At 33.5% G+C, this 17,063-nt stretch overlaps 1 protein-coding gene across 1 annotated transcript; it reads left to right on the forward strand.

Annotated features, from left to right (window-relative positions):
* The first annotated feature begins 1,038 nt into the window (after positions 1-1,038).
* Positions 1,039-16,721, forward strand: LOC110106047 (rac-like GTP-binding protein 5). Its single transcript, XM_020835773.2, has 7 exons — positions 1,039-1,416; positions 1,707-1,794; positions 1,933-2,042; positions 2,142-2,205; positions 16,145-16,209; positions 16,438-16,503; positions 16,599-16,721. Exons 1-7 carry the CDS (start codon positions 1,318-1,320, stop codon positions 16,704-16,706), a joined length of 600 nt encoding a protein of 199 aa, XP_020691432.2. The 5' UTR covers positions 1,039-1,317; the 3' UTR covers positions 16,707-16,721.
* The last annotated feature ends 342 nt before the right edge of the window (positions 16,722-17,063 follow it).

A 17,063-nucleotide genomic window follows, 5' to 3' on the forward strand; every position in this document is an offset into this window, starting at 1 on the left:
AAAATGAATTTCAACAACTTATCCATATTTTCATATAAGGGCTGTCCCCTCATAGCAAGAAAGAAATGGTGTTAGCTCACCAAACACATGGATTTGATTGTTGAGAAATAAATCCAGTATCATTTAATAAATATTTATAAATTACCAATCATTTCCTTCTCTTTTTATGATGGGATTTTTGATAACATAATATTAAATAAAAAAATTATTTCAAAAAATTATAATAAAAAACACTAATAATAATAAAATTTAAAATTATAAAATCAATTTTAAAATAAATAATTTATATTACACTAATCTTAAAGTAAATCTACGAACTATAAAAATTGCCATAATAAAAAAATTTAATCAAAATGCTATAAAATAAAAATTTTCATGTTATATTATATATTTATCAGTCTAAGTAATGATTTTGAAATAATCATATTAAGTATTTAGAGAAATATTGATGAGAATTGTTATTACAAATCCGGAGAATCAAAACGGTTCACTAGGTTGGGTTTGGGTCTAATCAAAAATTAATCCAAATTAAATTTGGTCAACTCAAACTCAAACAGTTTAAGAAACGAGTAAAAAAGGTGGACCCAAAACTAACTTTTCTTTTATTGACAGCTCTATTATAAAATTTCTTTTAATCACTTTGACATTTACATTAAGGTCCTTAACAATTTATATATAACAGACAATAATTTTTGTGCAGTAATGGAGGGCCACTCGTTCTAATTAAAAGTTACGTAGAAAGTAATCATTATTATCTCTTTCCATAAGTGGTTGGTTAGTCAATTTTTTCCTCGCATAATTAACAAATGGTTAGTTATTTCTTCTATTAATTAAAAAATTATGTTAATACATTAAAATTTATTTCTATTAATTTAAAAATATATTTAAATATTTAATAATTTTGAATTCATTAAATTTATGATAAAATATTAAAATGTCCAGAAATATTAATATTTTATATGAATATAATATTAATTTCAAGATAAAGTAAATAATTTTTAAATTTATTTAATAATATATATATACCGCGGCCTCGTCAACCGTCGTGTTTCTTCCTGTAGACGCGATCTTTCTCCGCCGATCCTCTCTGTATTTACCTACTTCAGAAGTCGAGATTGATAGTAGAGAAGGTGAAAGGAAGGATAGGAAGGAGATCTCTGCTTTAGAACGCACGGTTTTATCCGGCGAGGGTTTGATCAGGGAAGGGCAAATGTGGGTTTCCGGTGGGTTTCTGGAGGATAGGGTTTTTCTTGTGCGATTGAGGATTTGGATATAATCTGATACGTGGGAGGGGAATCAGAAGAGGAGAAAGAGGAGATGAGTGCTTCGAGATTTATAAAGTGTGTCACGGTTGGGGACGGCGCCGTCGGGAAGACATGCATGCTTATATCGTACACCAGCAACACGTTTCCCACGGTGAGTTTAGGAGTTTTTCTTTTTTCCTTTTTACGTCGTTGTAGGTGCGATTTTGTTAGGGTTTTCTGTATTGGCGTTGGAGTGGACGAGGGTCGTAGTTTTTTTTTTGGTTTGTGCTAACCCTGATGGTGGGGGATATGAGTTATAATTTATGTAGTGTTTGGTAAAGTTTTATGGTTCTTTGCTGATCATATATTTCGCCATTGATGGATTATGTTATAATTTGCTTGGTATTATGTCATATATTGTTTTTCGCTGCGCAAGTGATTTGGAAATCTATTTGAAAACAGGATTATGTGCCAACAGTGTTTGACAATTTTAGCGCAAATGTGGTTGTTGATGGTAGCTCTGTTAACCTAGGTTTATGGGATACTGCAGGTAAATTGCCATGTTTCTCTTCTTTGTCCCTCTTTCAATTTGCTTTGCTCTTTGCTTTTATACCTGGGGTGGGTCAAAAGCAGATATTTTTCTCGAAACCCATGCTATCTATCACCTTAGTTTTCCTTTTGTAAATAGGCCAGGAGGATTACAATAGATTAAGACCACTGAGCTACCGTGGAGCTGATGTTTTTATCCTGGCATTTTCCCTAATCAGCAAGGCCAGTTATGAGAACATTTCCAAGAAGGTACAATAATCCCTCCGATTCTCTGTGCGTCTGTTCCTCTGTCTTAAGTTTTTTTACTAACTATATAATTATCTTGTTGATATTTGTGTTTATTTACAGTGGATTCCTGAACTTAGGCACTATGCCCCTACTGTTCCTATAATACTTGTGGGAACAAAATTAGGTAAAGTTCTCATTGATAAACTTGCTTGGTGATTCTCAGTTCTTTGTTGCTTCCTTGTTTTTTATTTCCCTGCCTACAGATATTTTCAGATGTCTTGTTTGTTTGAAATTGCATTTGTGCCGTTAAGCTAATTAAAATTATAGTCTTTGATTGATGTACACATTTTTAAAATTGAGTTCTCCTTATAGCACAGGGTATGCATGCATATTATCTCAGTTTTTCATTATGAAATAAATTTGGATTTTTTTATTTTAATAATTATCATATATGTTGATCCCAAACACTTTGAATAAGGCGTTACGCGTCACTGCTGCTAACTGATTATATCCATTCCCGCATTTCCTAAATTGCGGTATGGAAGACTCCAATAATATAATTATCCATGACCACAATTCCTGAATTGCCATTATGATTGTTTTCTTGTATTTATAGAATTAGAATAATTTTCTATTGTTAATCCATTTTTAGCATTGAACTTTATTTGGTATTTTAAGTACAAATTAAATTTATTTAGCTCATTTTATAATCTTTATTTACAGAATTTCTTATTGATAGTTGATCTTATTTACATTTACAGTTTAATTAAAATATCCATTTAGGATGTTTTAACAAATTATATTATTGTCACGCCCATTTTGACCCTACAGGTCAACTTTTACGATGCTTAGAACAACAATTTTAATAACAATTTTATCAGACAACTATTTGCTTTCTTTACTTGGCTGCACAACCCAACACAATATAATACAACATAACATAGAATAACATTTTCAAATGTAGCTTGAGTTTTAACCTGCAGGGCTTTCTTTTTAATTTTTGGTTTGTTTTGTTAGACTTATGTTCTTTTACTTTTTTAACGTGAACTAACGGTGCATGGTCATTTTATGTTGGTTTAGGAACTTGTGCTGAAAATTTTTTGTTGGGCCAGGCTGCTTGCTGTTTGGTTCCTATGTTGAATGCTATTAGTTTTTCGGTTCTCAGCTTGCGTAACATGCACGGAATTACTGCAGAAACAAAATTAATCGATAGAGGAGGTTGAGGAGTGTATTAATATTTTTGAAACTAATCAACTTCACCCATATGAACTAAAAGTTAAATTTAATCAATTAAGAACCCGTTCATTTTTGTGTTAAACATTGTTAGGAGACATGAGTTTTACATTGGAGGAATAATCAATTTCCATTCGATAAATCATTGTTGTTTAAAAAATTGATTTTTATGATTTATTTGGCAGAATTCTTCTACTTGACGCCCAACTTTTTGACGAGGTTGATATATTTTGAATAATTATAGATTGATAAAATTTGAATGAAGTTAAAGCTAATGTACTATCCCAAGTTATAAATTTTTTTGGGACATTTACGTCAATTAAGGCAGATTTATACACACATCGCATACACAAGAGGAGACCTCTTAGTTAGTAGCGTAAGTTCCCAACCAATAGATCAAGGTGAGTTGTGTATAAAGTTATAAATTTTGAGTGAACTAGCATAAAAACTAGAAAGATTAGCACAAATAGTATTCTACTTTTTCTCCTCCTTTGAAGCATCTATATAAATGTGTGGTTTCTTTTGAATTCATCAAGCCTGTCTCAATGTCATGTCTTGCCTCTTCGGTACATGGTTGGTCTCTGATATTCATCTTGTGGTCTACTATGGCAGTTACGCGGTAGTTCTTTTGGATCATATACTTATCCCTTTGAACTTTTGCATGAACCATGAACTCTTATGTGAATATGTCAATAAGTAGATCAATGAAAAGTACTTATTCGTTTCCTTCTTCTATTTTCTCTTCAAAGTTCTTCTTTGTGGGCTGACTTTCTCTTTCTTCATGTATGTTGGTGGTTATAACTTACAACAATCTTTTCAAAAGCGGCTAATGTGGTAACTTTTTTTTGGTTATTTGTTTGAAAATATGATATGTGGATTTAGAGAAATACTTCAAATTTCTTTACCTTTTTTTAATTCTTTCTTTTCTTGATTGATAGGTATTTGACTCCATAGAGTTTTCTAAATTTTCTTTTCATCTCGCACAAAAGCATAATGAAAATATTATAAATTGGAACTAATATTTTGATACCAATATAATCTTCTTCAATTGTGATGTGTGGATGACTCATAGAATCGGTCTAAAAATACTAAGATGAGAATAGGGAATTTTTTGGAGGAACTTTTTCTTTCCATAATCTAATAGGAGGGGTAAGGGTGATGTTGGCAACTCTCCTCTTGGGAAGGATGTGCTATATGATCTGGATTGCCTTGTGATGTGTGTTGTAGGGACCGTGGGGGGGGGGAGGAAGTCAGTCATGTTTTTTTTTGGTGTATAAAAATAGGAGCAAATCATGTCTATCCATAATTCCAACCAAATAAACTAATTTAGGAATCCTTATTTGTATTTTCTATATGCATTCAAATTATGAATAAACATAGTATAAATCAAGATAATATTCATTTAAATCTCTCCTTAAAGGTTTGTCAACCATTTAGAAATAAATGAAGTTAAGGAGATTATATTGAGTAGTTGATTCACTCCATATAATTTTCTCTATCATTCTAATTTGTCCCTCTTTAGAATTGCAATTTATCCTCTTATAATTTTTTATCCGAAAGGACAATTCAATGTTAAATTTGTAATATTTTTTTTCTCTAGAGAACGCCTTTTTATTATTATTCAAACAAGCTAAAATATACCAACTCAGTATGAAGAAATGAAGGGTTCTATTAGTAGGGTTGAGATGAAAGGACTGCTAAATGAGAAATATTACATTTATCTGAGGTGTAAATAAACTAATTTAGGAATCCTTATTTGTATTTTCTATATACATTCAAATTATGGATTAACATAGTATAAATCAAGATAATATTCCTTTAAATCTCTACTTAAAGGTTTTGTCAACCATTTAGAAATAAATGGAGAAAGTCAAGGAGATTATATTGAGTAGTTGATTCACTCCATATAATTTTCTTTATCATTCTAATTTTTCCCACTTCTTATGATGGTGGTGAGACATGCAATGCTTTATGGTGCAGAATGTTGGCCATTAAAAGAAAAGCATAATATTAAGTTAAGTGTTGCTAGATGAGGAGGCTAAGGTGGATGAGTGGACTTACTCTTAGAGATAGGATACGAAACAAGCATATCCGGGAAAAGGTTGGAGTAGTTCTAGTGACATATAAGATTAGAGAGAGTTGCCTTAGATGATTTGGTCATGTAAAATGCCGACCTTTCGATGACCTTGTTAGGAGAGTAGATGTATTAGGTTTGACCTATGTTAAGAAAGGTAGATGTATTAGATTTGACCTATGTTGATAAGACTAGAGAGGGAGTTGAAGGTAGACTTGAATTATGGAGGTCAACCTTAGAGTCTAAAGATTTTTGCTTGAGTAGATCTAAAACAGAATATATGGAGTGTAATTTTAGTAGTATAGTCCTAGTGAGGGGATTGTGACTTTGGGCGATCAAGTCATTAATAAGAGTACGCATTTTAGATATCTTGGATCTATTGTTCAGAGTGATGGTGAAATAGATGGGAATATTATCAGCAGAATTCAAGTGGGATGGTTGAAGTGGAGGAATGCATCGGGTTTGTTGTGTGATAGAAAAGTACCCCTCAAACTTAAGGGAAAATTCTATAAGATGGTGGTGAGGCCTGCAATGCTTTATGGTGCCGGATGTTGGCCATTAAAAGAGAAGCATAATAATAAGTTAAGTGTGGCAGAGATGAGGATGCTCAGGTGGATGAGTGGCTTTACCCTTATAGATATGATACGAAATGAGCATATACGTGATAAGGTTGGAGTAGCTCGAGTTGAAGATAAGATTAGAGAGAGTTGCCTTAGATGGTTTGGTCACATAAAACGGAGGCCTTCCGATGACTCGGTTAGGAGAGTAGAGGTATTAGATTTGACTTATGTTAAGAAAGGTAGAGGCAAACCTAAAAAAACTTGGTTATAAAATATTAGGAATGACCTTTCTTTATTAGATAGATTTAATCGAGAATTTGACTTTTAACAGGACACAATGGAGGAAAAGGATTCATGTAGCCGACCCCACGTAGTGGGATAATGGCTTGATGTTGTTGTTGTTGTAAGAAAGGTAGAGGTAGACCTAAAAAGTCTTGGTTAGAAAATATTAAATGAAGGGTTCATGTAGCCGATCCCACCTAGTGGGATAAAAGCTTGATGTTTGTTGTTGTTATTCTAATTTATCCTTCTTTAAAATTGTAATTTATCCTCACATAATTTTTTTATCTGAAAGGTCAATTCAATGTTAAATTTGCAAGATTTTTTTTTTTCTGTAGAGAAAACCTTTTTATTATTATTCTGGCAAGCTAAAATATACCGACTCAGTATGAAGAAATGAAGGGTTTTATTACTAGGGTTGAGGTGAAAGAAGTGCTAAATGAGAAATATCTACATTTATCTGAGGTGAAAGAACTGCTTAATGAGAAATATCTACATTTATCATAGCGTGATCTATTGTTTTATGAATTCAGTTTATTAAATCAAGCAACAAAAACTATAACCAAATACATGACTATATTTGAGGATTTGTATTTTTGTTAAAAAATAATTGGATACCATAAAATATTTACTTTTAGATTTTAAGAAAAATTTCAGCACATTGGATTCCATTTTCAAGTTTGCATTCGATTTTAAACTAATGTTTTCTTCCATTTATGTGACTCAGTGCGTATGCTTGAGATGTATTTTTTCATTAAGACTGTCAAATTTAATGTGTTCCACTCACTACTTCTAATGTAACCATATTATTAACAAATATATAGGAGAATCTAATGCCACTATATTTGACTCTAATATTTCTACTAAAGGTTACTTTAAATTTCATTAAACATGTCATTATGCAAATGAATATATTATAGTGGGAACTTTCATATTGAGTGGAAGAAGAATATAATGAGATTAATGAGGGGGGTAACGTTCATGAATTTGTTGAAGAGTTTAGTGACTTTGAAGATGCTATTGGGAGTTTTGCTTCTTTAACATATTTGTTTGGAATATATATCTGTTAATAACCTTTATCTCTAATTGTTGAAATTGATTATTGAAACTTTCCTCCGGAGTTATGTTGTATCTATTGGTTCTTCTTGAATTGAAGGTGGACGGGCTTTCTGCATAGTTTTAGTAACTATGAACGAAATAAAATTGTTATCGTTGGACAATGTATTATGCGTTCCATTTATTTTATCACCTTTGTAAAATCTGTTTCATGGAAAGATCCTTATGAAATCATAAAAAATGAAAGCATTCTTTATCTATTAAGTTCATTGATTGGATTTAATGGTTTATTCCACCACTCATTCATTATTACCCCTTGTAGACACCAGAATTTTATTCTGAAAATTTAATGCATTTCCACCTTTGTAAAATCTGTTTCATGGAAAGATCCTTATGAAATCATAAAAAATGAAAGCATTCTTTATCTATTAAGTTCTTTGATTGGATTTAATGGTTTATTCCACCGCTCATTCATTATTCCCCCTTGTAGACACCCGAATTTTATTCTGAAAATTTAATGCATTTCCTTTGCCAGTCAAACTTGTTCTGCGGACTAGTTTTCTTGTAAATTTAGTCAGAATTAGATCCTTCAAATATTTGAACAAGTCTGGGCGTAGTGTGGCATGGCTATGGGCTTTGGACTACTTCAGCATATGTGGTTTTGGGACCAAACTAATCATGAATGAAGTGGGTGAATTTGTTCTGCAGCTATATACTTGAGCACTTCTGAAGTTTAAATTGACTGTATACTGGAAACGACTGGACTTGTTAAATTTAAAGTTAGTGGGGTATAGCTATTTGCTACTTTGAACTATTGAAACAATTTTATGATATCTGGTTTAGCACTTAGATAAAGTTTAATTATATGAAAGTAAAAATGATGCAGGACTATGTAAATGAAATGCAATTTAACTTAAAAGGAGTTTGCACAACTTTTGATTTGAATAATTCAAGAACAAAATTACTAGCGAATTCAAACAACGATTCAAAACGATTAGGAGTTATCCATTTAGGTTTAAATCACATGCTATGAGTTTTGAAACTTCCAAAATAAATAGAAAAATTAACACAACACATAGTAGTAGTTTTCAGTTTAATCCCTAATTTAGCAATGAGAATTAGGATGCATCGAGGTGCGCTCAAATCCTACGATGACTAAGTATAAGCAAGAGCAATTGGAAGAGTCCGTTGTGCCTGCAATCAAACCAACGAGAATTTAGACTAAAAGGAATAAGACGCAAGGGAAAAGAGAAACTTTCGTTAGGGAGAGGTGGAGATCCTCCACTCGACGCCTTCAAAGTGTTCGTCAATGGCTTCCGTCAAAGCAAATAGGATGCGATCCACGTAGCCTTCAACGGTACGGTCAATTTCTGTGACGCAAGGTACAACTCTCAAGTAGCGGCAAAGAGCGAGCTCCAAGTGTCCTTAAAAAAATCTGAAATTGTCCCTTTCAAAAATCTGAAAATAAATTCAGATTTTGGAGCCAAAATCTGAGAGAAATCTCAGGATTCTGGGCTTAGGAGCAAGGGGAGTTGGAAGGAGAAATCAAGCTTTCATTCCAGCAAGGTATTGAAGTGGGAGAGAGGGAATTTGAGAGGGAGAGGTGGTCGGGTAAGGAGAGAGGAAAAGGAAGGGCGGCGGGATAGAGAGGAAATCTGAGGGATTTTCTATTCCTAAATAAGTGAATTGATTTGGGAACTAGAATAAGAAATAAGGCTTAGGAAAAATCTGCTACAGGCAATGTAACGGGATTTGAAATTAATTTCCAAAAGCAATATGGGGAGAATAGGCAATAATTATTAATTAAAGTCAAGATGGAGGTGAAGGGGGCCGGCGGCATCCATGGGGGAAATATGGGTTTAATGCACTCAATTGTGGTTACTTAATTTGCGATTAGGATTTAGGAAAGAAACAAATAAATCCTATTTGAATTTGAAATTCAAATAAAATTGATTTAGTAACTTTCCAGAAATAGAATGATAAATTAGGAAAGAATTCAAATTTCAAATTAGTTGAATTTAAAATTTTGAAACTCTTCCCCAAAATTAATTTACCCAAATTAGGCAAGGGTTTCAATGGGAAACGGAGTGGGAGGGTGGCGGTGGCCAAGTGCTGGGCCGGCCGTATAAGGGAGTTGGGGAGGGATTTGGCCGTAGATATGAGGAGGATGGGGAAAGGGGTTCGGAGCAATGGAGGTCCGGCGATTATGTGAAGATTGATGAGAGAAATAAAGAGAAAAGACAAAAAGAACAAAACCACGAACCCGGCCGTCTCCAAGGTTGGTGGGTGATCCGATTTCCCTCTCTTAGGGATCTCTCCAAAGTTCTGTCCAAGATCACTCAAACGCTCTCAAAGCACAAGTGTAGGAAAATTATCATAATATCATTCATTAACCATGAAACAATGAGCAAAGGGCTATATAGCCAAGTACAATTGACTCAAGAAATAAAAGACTCAATTGCCCTTTGGGCTTACATAAGACAACTCCCATAAGAGGGGTACAAAGGGAAATAACAAAAGACACCTAAGCAAATAAGAAAGTACATGAATAATAAAATACACCAATGACTCAGAAATATAAAGACTCGATCATAGTCGTAGATCGGCGGCCACGTCTCTGATAAACCTTCCACAATCTGTTGTCCCCATAAAAAAAAATAGCTTTTTTAATGATATTTAGGCTTCGTTTGGTAGCGCATAAATTTTTCCGTGTGCGGTTTCAATCGGAAAAAAATAAGTATTTTAATGTTTGTTTGCTTGCGTCATTTTTTTAAAAGGCCTTTTCATATAACTCTGAAATAACACCGATTTCAGAAGTAAAAAAATTCTGCTTCTCCGTTATGATACTTCCGTTTAAAAATGAATAAAACTCCGGTGGAAATCAAACGAAGCCTTATTGTAGCTTCATTGGAAAGTGCTTTTGTTGGATTTTAGCTTATTTTTCCTCAATTGTTTAGACTAATGAAGATTGTAATCATTTGGAAATCATAGTATATCCATTCTCAATCATTCTATCAACAACTCATATAAGTGTTACTATTGTTTTTTTTTTCCCAAATATCAACTCTTAACAACACATTAGACAATGATTTTAATATAATTTAACCAAACAGTCATTTGTTTTATTCCACATCATAACACTATACTGTATAACTTTAGCACAACACTAGAAAATACAACAATGCCAAACAAAGTTAAACAATGCCAAACAAAGCTTTAGTCCTTGTCACTTTCTGACGTGCCCTCACAACCTGAAGATGGCGTGTCTGAATGTGTTGGTTTGATTTTATTTAATTATTGTGTTTTTTTTTTTTAATGAATCTGTAGAAATGAATCTGCCATTGTCCTATCAAATTGCTTATTTTATCTCTTTCATTGATAGATGTTGGATTAGGGTAAACTGAGTTTGATATTTTATACAAGCTTGCATTGTAAAAGAAGTCAATTCACGAGTAATCCGTCATCAACGTTAGACTTAACCCAATATCTATGGTATTATTTATGAACCCTTGTCCTTTATTCATAGTATTGCATGAGATGTTAAATCTATTTTTTGAATTTTTTTGCAGAACTTTTTAGTTGTTCATTAAGTAATGCTTAGGCCTGAATGATAAAGTAGAAAATGCCTGTCCAAAACCTGACTCAACATAAAGCTGATTGAATTCAATCTGACACGTTTGACCTGTTTATTATATGGTTCATATAATTTTTTGTGTCAACAAGACCCAATTAACCTGAATATGATTAGTTGAGGCGAAGGAGGGTTATTGGTTGGTCAAGGGGAGGATTCATTGTAGATCTAAAAAATTAAACAGGTTATTTTTTAGTTTAGTTTGGATTTCAGGTTGACCTGAATCTGACACAAATTTTCAATGGGCATATATTTTAGACCTAAACCTAGCCTTGTATATTATTTGGGTTAACCCAAGCCCAAAATTTTGAGTCAAATTCGTGGAGTTATCATGCTGGGTCATTTATTGACCCTCTTAATTATTATTGTTGTTAATATTACTGATTACTAGTTGTCACTTGGTGATATTTGGATGAAGATTCCCTCTCTCTTGCTCTCTCCTTTTTTGTGATCCAAGCTTCTCCATCTTTAGTTGGTGTAATCTTACCAACTAAGATGACCCAGTGGCTCAGATTGAATGTTAACTCTATTCTTCTAGTATTGGATTCATGTTAACTCTATTCTTCTAGTATTGGTTTCGTCTGGTCTCTTGAAATTGTCATGATTGAGGTTTAAAGCTTGGATTGGAAAACAAAGTGATTGGCATAAACTGATGCTTAAACTCAATCTTTGATGCTTAAAGTCAATCTTTTGATGGACCAGCCGATTTGATTGGGAGGGAATTAGGAAGTGTCCTAATCAAGAAGGAGCTGTTTAGGAATGTACTTAATCAAAGGGGAATAATTAGGAGATGTTTCCTAATTAAAGTGAACATATTTGGGGCTGATTTAGAGGGGATTAATTAGAAAATATTTCCTAATTGAAGAAGGCAGATTTGAGGGTTGATTTGGACGAAATTAATTAGTAAATATTTCATAATTGAAGATGACATATTTGGGGGCTGATTTGGAAGGGATTAATTAGAAAATATTTCCTAATTGAAGAGGACAGATTTGGGGGTTGATTTGAGTATTGATTTTGGGGGGAAATAATTAAGGAAATAGGAGGGAATTGAGGGAGGCTGTTTAGGTATTTGTAATTTATTGTTTGCTTTAAGTAGGTAATTTTTCTAGGGTTGAGGGTGTGTGTTGTTTAATTTAGATTATTCTTAGGTTTATTGGGCTCTAGCTAGTGGCTAGGGAATTGGAAAAGTTGGATCTTCCTCTCCAATTGAAGATCCATTGTATCTTGTTTGTTTTTCTTCACATATCTTGCCATAAAAATAGTTTTTCCTATATTTCTTTCGAATTTGTATCACAGTTCGCTAACTTTATTGAAATCACATTTATTTCCTATCAAATTAGTATTAGAACACTTTTTTGGGACCTATGATGGTGAATAAAGTTGATACCTTGTAAGATCGTCTTAAAAGAAAAGGTTGTCAACTCAAATCGGAATTTGAGGACAAAATGTCATCAATGGAGGAAAAGTTTTTCAAACTAGAAGGAATGATAAAGAAGTATTTCTTCTTGTCAAAGGACATTATCAGCATCAACAACATTCAATTCCTATCAAGCAAAATTGTCAACAAAGCATGAACAAATTTGCTAGAGTAGTTAAATCTGATGCAAAATTTTGTTTAATAAATTTTGCTTAGACCGGGCAAAATTCCAAAGCCTCTGTAGTTTTTCTATCTCAAGTGAACAAGAATTCAATGACCTCACCTTTAGAGAATATGGTTCCTGTCAGCTCAACATTTCCAATTACATTGCAGATGACATGAAGGTGATTTTAAAGCCACTTCTAAAGAGGGGAAAAGGTGAAGGAATGAGATTTTTGGTAGAGTGGCAAAGTTTGGAAGGCGAAGAAGATGGGGAGAAGATAGAAAAACCAAACATTGTTCAACTACTCATGCAGCAGTATCGAGAGGTGTTCCAGCTAGTTTAGAGGTTACCGTCAAGTAGTTTCACACAAGGTTTAAAATTGCGTAATTAAGCCTCAAGGCGTAAGCCTCGAGGCGGTGTGAGGTGTAAGCCTCATGGACGCAGAATTGCGTAAATGAGAATTTAAGGGTTTTAGCAGGTAAATAATAGCAAGATTCTATCATACAATAAAAACATCTAAATGACAAGTCAATTAGTGAAAATTAAGAAAATAGATGCAATAAGTCTTGCAATCAAAAATCCCCTAAAGATCAAGAAGTAAATAATTGAAGCAAAAGGCATATCTGAAAACAAGTCTTGAAACTCCTATTCTGAGCACATTAGAGAAGCTCAAAAACATATTCACGAGACGTGAACGACAGTAACTATTCAACCCTATCAAAATCTCTCCAAATCCAAATTGAGAAAAACACCTAAATCCACCACAACTCAAACTGCATCCTCATCTTAACAAAAACTGCCGCACACACTTCTTAAACACCAAAAGCAAGAAAATACAAATATGAAATGCAGTAGAAATAGAAAAACTTGATTCAAAGAAATAAAATCCATTTCATCCAATTAAACCGAAAACCAAACAGAACCCTGATAAAAACTCAAACACTCGCTCAAAACCAACAAAATCACAAAGCCCAAGGCCTCGAGAAAGCTACAGTATGTTTCATGAGGCGTACGCCTCACTCATAATTGAGCAATTGCGCCTCTGAGGCGCGCCTCAGACAAGGTGAGGCGTACGCCTCTGGCAGGAGCGGAATTGCGTAAGCCTCGAGGCGTTTTTGGGTCAAATTGCGCAGAGGCGCGCCTTTCTTATTGCGCAATTTTAAACAGAGGTTTCACATATCAATGTTTGTCCATTCCGTTATCCCCAACTCCAAAAGGATTAGATCGAGAGATTGATCAGGGAGATGTTGGAGGCAGGGATCATTCGACCCAGTGACAGTCTATTTTTCAATATAGTGCTATTAGTCCATTGCTAAAGCAGTTTGTTCCACCTTGAGGACAAGGTGACACTTTGGGAGGGGAGTATTGATGGACTAACCGATTTGATTGGGAGAGAATTAGGAAGTTTTCTAATCATGAGGGAGCTGTTTAGGAAGGTTTTTAATCAAAAGGGATTAATTAGGAGATGTTTTTTAATTGAAGAGCATATTTGAGGGCTGATTTAGAGGGGATTAATTAGAAAATATTTTCTAATTAAAGAGGGCAAATTTGGGGGTTGATTTGGAGGGGATTAATTAGAAAATGTTCCTAATTGAAGAGGGCATATTTGGGGGTTGAGTGTGAAGGGATTAATTAGGAAATATTTTCTAATTGAAGAGGGCATATTTGATGACTGATTTGGGAGGAAAATAATTAAGGAAATAAGAGGGAATTGGGGGAGGGCTTTTTAGGTATTTGTAGTTTATTGTTTGTTTTAAGTAGGTGATTTTCCTAGGGTTAGGGGCATGTGTTGTTTGCTGAATTTAGATTATTCTTAGGTTGATTGGGCTCTAGCCAATGGCTAGGAAATTGGGAGAGCCGGATATTCCACTCCAATTGAAGATCACATCTACTTCTTATCTTCTTCGTTTCCATTAATCTTCACTTTTTCTTTTTTCTACAAAATCTTGACCAATGGGAAGATCTACTTGTTTGGGCTGGACTTCGCAACAACATTCACTATACTAGATTTAGGCTTTGCTTGGGATGACTTTTTTGCTGCTTCTTAAAACGGTCTTTTATTACAAAAATTAAAATTTTTCATATTAGAAAATTGCTTTATGAAGCAATAAAAAAGCCATCCCAAACAAAACCTAAATATTACTACTTAACATGAACGGGAGGATTCTTTGTTTAAGTTATGATGTGTTTTTTGAAGGGTTGATGATTGGTGATATTCTGAAAACTGAGAAAAATCTTAAAACTTTGATCAAGTTAACATTCATTAGAAATGAAGATGATATGATTTTAGTTAAGATGAAGACATTAAGGATTCATGATGAATTCTATTTTGAGAAATTATTAAATGACAGAAATTTAGAAATTATTTTGAAAGCTCATAACAAATATAATAATGAGATTATTGATTTATTCAATTAATTAAAGTTATTTCTGAAGAGAGGATGCATCATCATAAAGTTAAAATACGAGATACCTTGTAAGAGTTGGAAAGTTAGGGCGAGTACTTTTATTATTTAGTTGACAAATATTTTCAATGAAATATTAAGAATAAGACAGACAAAAAAGATTGCAGAAGTATTTTGATACTTGATTAAAACAAAGGAGATGTTTAAGATAATGTTAATGATAAATGAACCAAACTTCTAAGCCGTCTAATAAAATTGTGGGGATAGAATAATGGAATTTAGACTTAGCAAATTCTTCAATTTTAAATAATCAGTTTCCTTTCATGATAGGAAGGTCGGTATTCAAAGTAAGATGGTTTGGTATATACTTTTTATAGATTATATAATTTCAACCAATTAAATATTTGCTTAAATATGTGAAAAGTTATAGTTATGGAGAAAATGTTTAGATGATGAAGATCGGAGGATTAATAGAACAAAGGCTTAGTGTATGATATGCTATTTTGGAGGTGGGATGTTAATGATTATCAGTAAAGCACAGTAACTTTTAAGTATTTAGATCTATTTTATTATGACATAGAGAAGTAAACAACTTGTAGAGTTAAGAATTGATGCTTAAAATGAAGAAGTGCCTCATGTCTCTATATAAGAAGGGCATATCATGAAGTCTTAAATGATTATATTAGAGGAATTGTGCTAGACTGATCCAGCCGGTTCATACGGGATCGGCTCAACGTAACATAGGTGAAAGAGTCCGCCTCCTGTATGAGCCGCACAAGCCGCAAGATCGAAGGGAGCTGTTTTGGAAGGATTTTTGAGGGAGTTAGGAGGAATATTTGAATGTAGGGAGTGTTTAGAGATTTCCTTTTTGATTGTATGCATTAAATACTTTGTTTTCCTAGGGTTAGAACATCTTGAATTTGGTTGAAATTTAAGATCTCTTAGTTTTTTGGGCTCTAGCGGCGTCTAGAGATTTGGGAGAGATATATCCTCCTCTCGAATAGAGGATCAACATGATTTGTGAATGTAGTTAGCTTTTGCAACACTCGACAAGAAAGAATGAAGCATAAGAATTCATGAAGCCGCTGCTAAATAATTTAGGTGATGATACTAATGATGACAACACTGAGCTCATAACTTTTAGTTCTGTGGACTTCAACAATTATGAACCCCCAAGCTCCTTTCATCCTAATCTCTCATGTCCCTTCTCTTTTCAGGATTAATCCTATAGTTAATGTTTAGAATATGTTGTATAGAATTAGCCCGTCTTTAACCGAACAATGCCATCTTAAATCATTTCAGATCTTCGTGAAGACAACCAATTCTTTATTGACCACCCAGGTGCTCTTCCGATTACCACCGCACAGGTAAAGCAAGGGGAATATATGCCTCCACTACTATGTCACCACATTGCTTTTGTTATTAAATTAACTTCGGCTTTATTTGGGACAGCTTTCGTACTACTTTTTAAAGCAGTTTTCTAGTACAAAAAATTTCAAATTCAAGAAATTTTTGTACTAGAAAGCTGTTTTAGAAAGCAAGAAGAAAGCCGTCCAAAACGAAGCCTTAATTGCTTACATGATGTTAATTTGAAGGGCGAAGAGCTTAAGAGGAAAATCAATGCTTCTGCCTATATTGAATGCAGCTCAAAAACACAGCAGGTGTGGGCCTAATCCTTAATCCACTATGCTAAACCTTTAAAATAGCAACAATGTTAAAATTTCCCTTACTGAAAATCTGTATATATTCTGGACAGAATGTGAAGGCAGTCTTCGATGCGGCCATTAAGGTAGTTCTTCTGCCACCCAAACAAAAGAAGAAGAAGAAGAAGAGAAAGTCAAAGAAGGCATGCCCCATTTTGTGAGGAAAAACAAAGTGCAGGTAAGGATAGCCGGCAGCTTTTGCTTGTTGAAAATCTCATTATATTTGTTTAATTTAAAAGAAAAGACGCTGCTTGCTTTTGTGTATATTCAACTAACAACAGCATGGTCATATTAAGATTTCGTTTGGGACGATGTTTCTATTGCTTCTTAAAGAAGCTTTTTAGTACAATTTTTTTTTAATTTTTGTACTAAAAAATTGCTTCAAGAAACAGTAAGAAAGCTGTCTTTGTTTGGGACGATGTTTCTATTGCTTCTTAAAGAAGCTTTTTAGTACAATTTTTTTTTTTTAAATTTTTGTACTAAAAAATTGCTTTAAGAAACAGTAAGAAAGCTGTCTC

This window comes from Dendrobium catenatum, unplaced genomic scaffold (genome assembly GCF_001605985.2).
Source record: "Dendrobium catenatum unplaced genomic scaffold, ASM160598v2 fragScaff_scaffold_1497, whole genome shotgun sequence".
In the NCBI taxonomy this organism is placed as follows: domain Eukaryota; kingdom Viridiplantae; phylum Streptophyta; class Magnoliopsida; order Asparagales; family Orchidaceae; genus Dendrobium; species Dendrobium catenatum.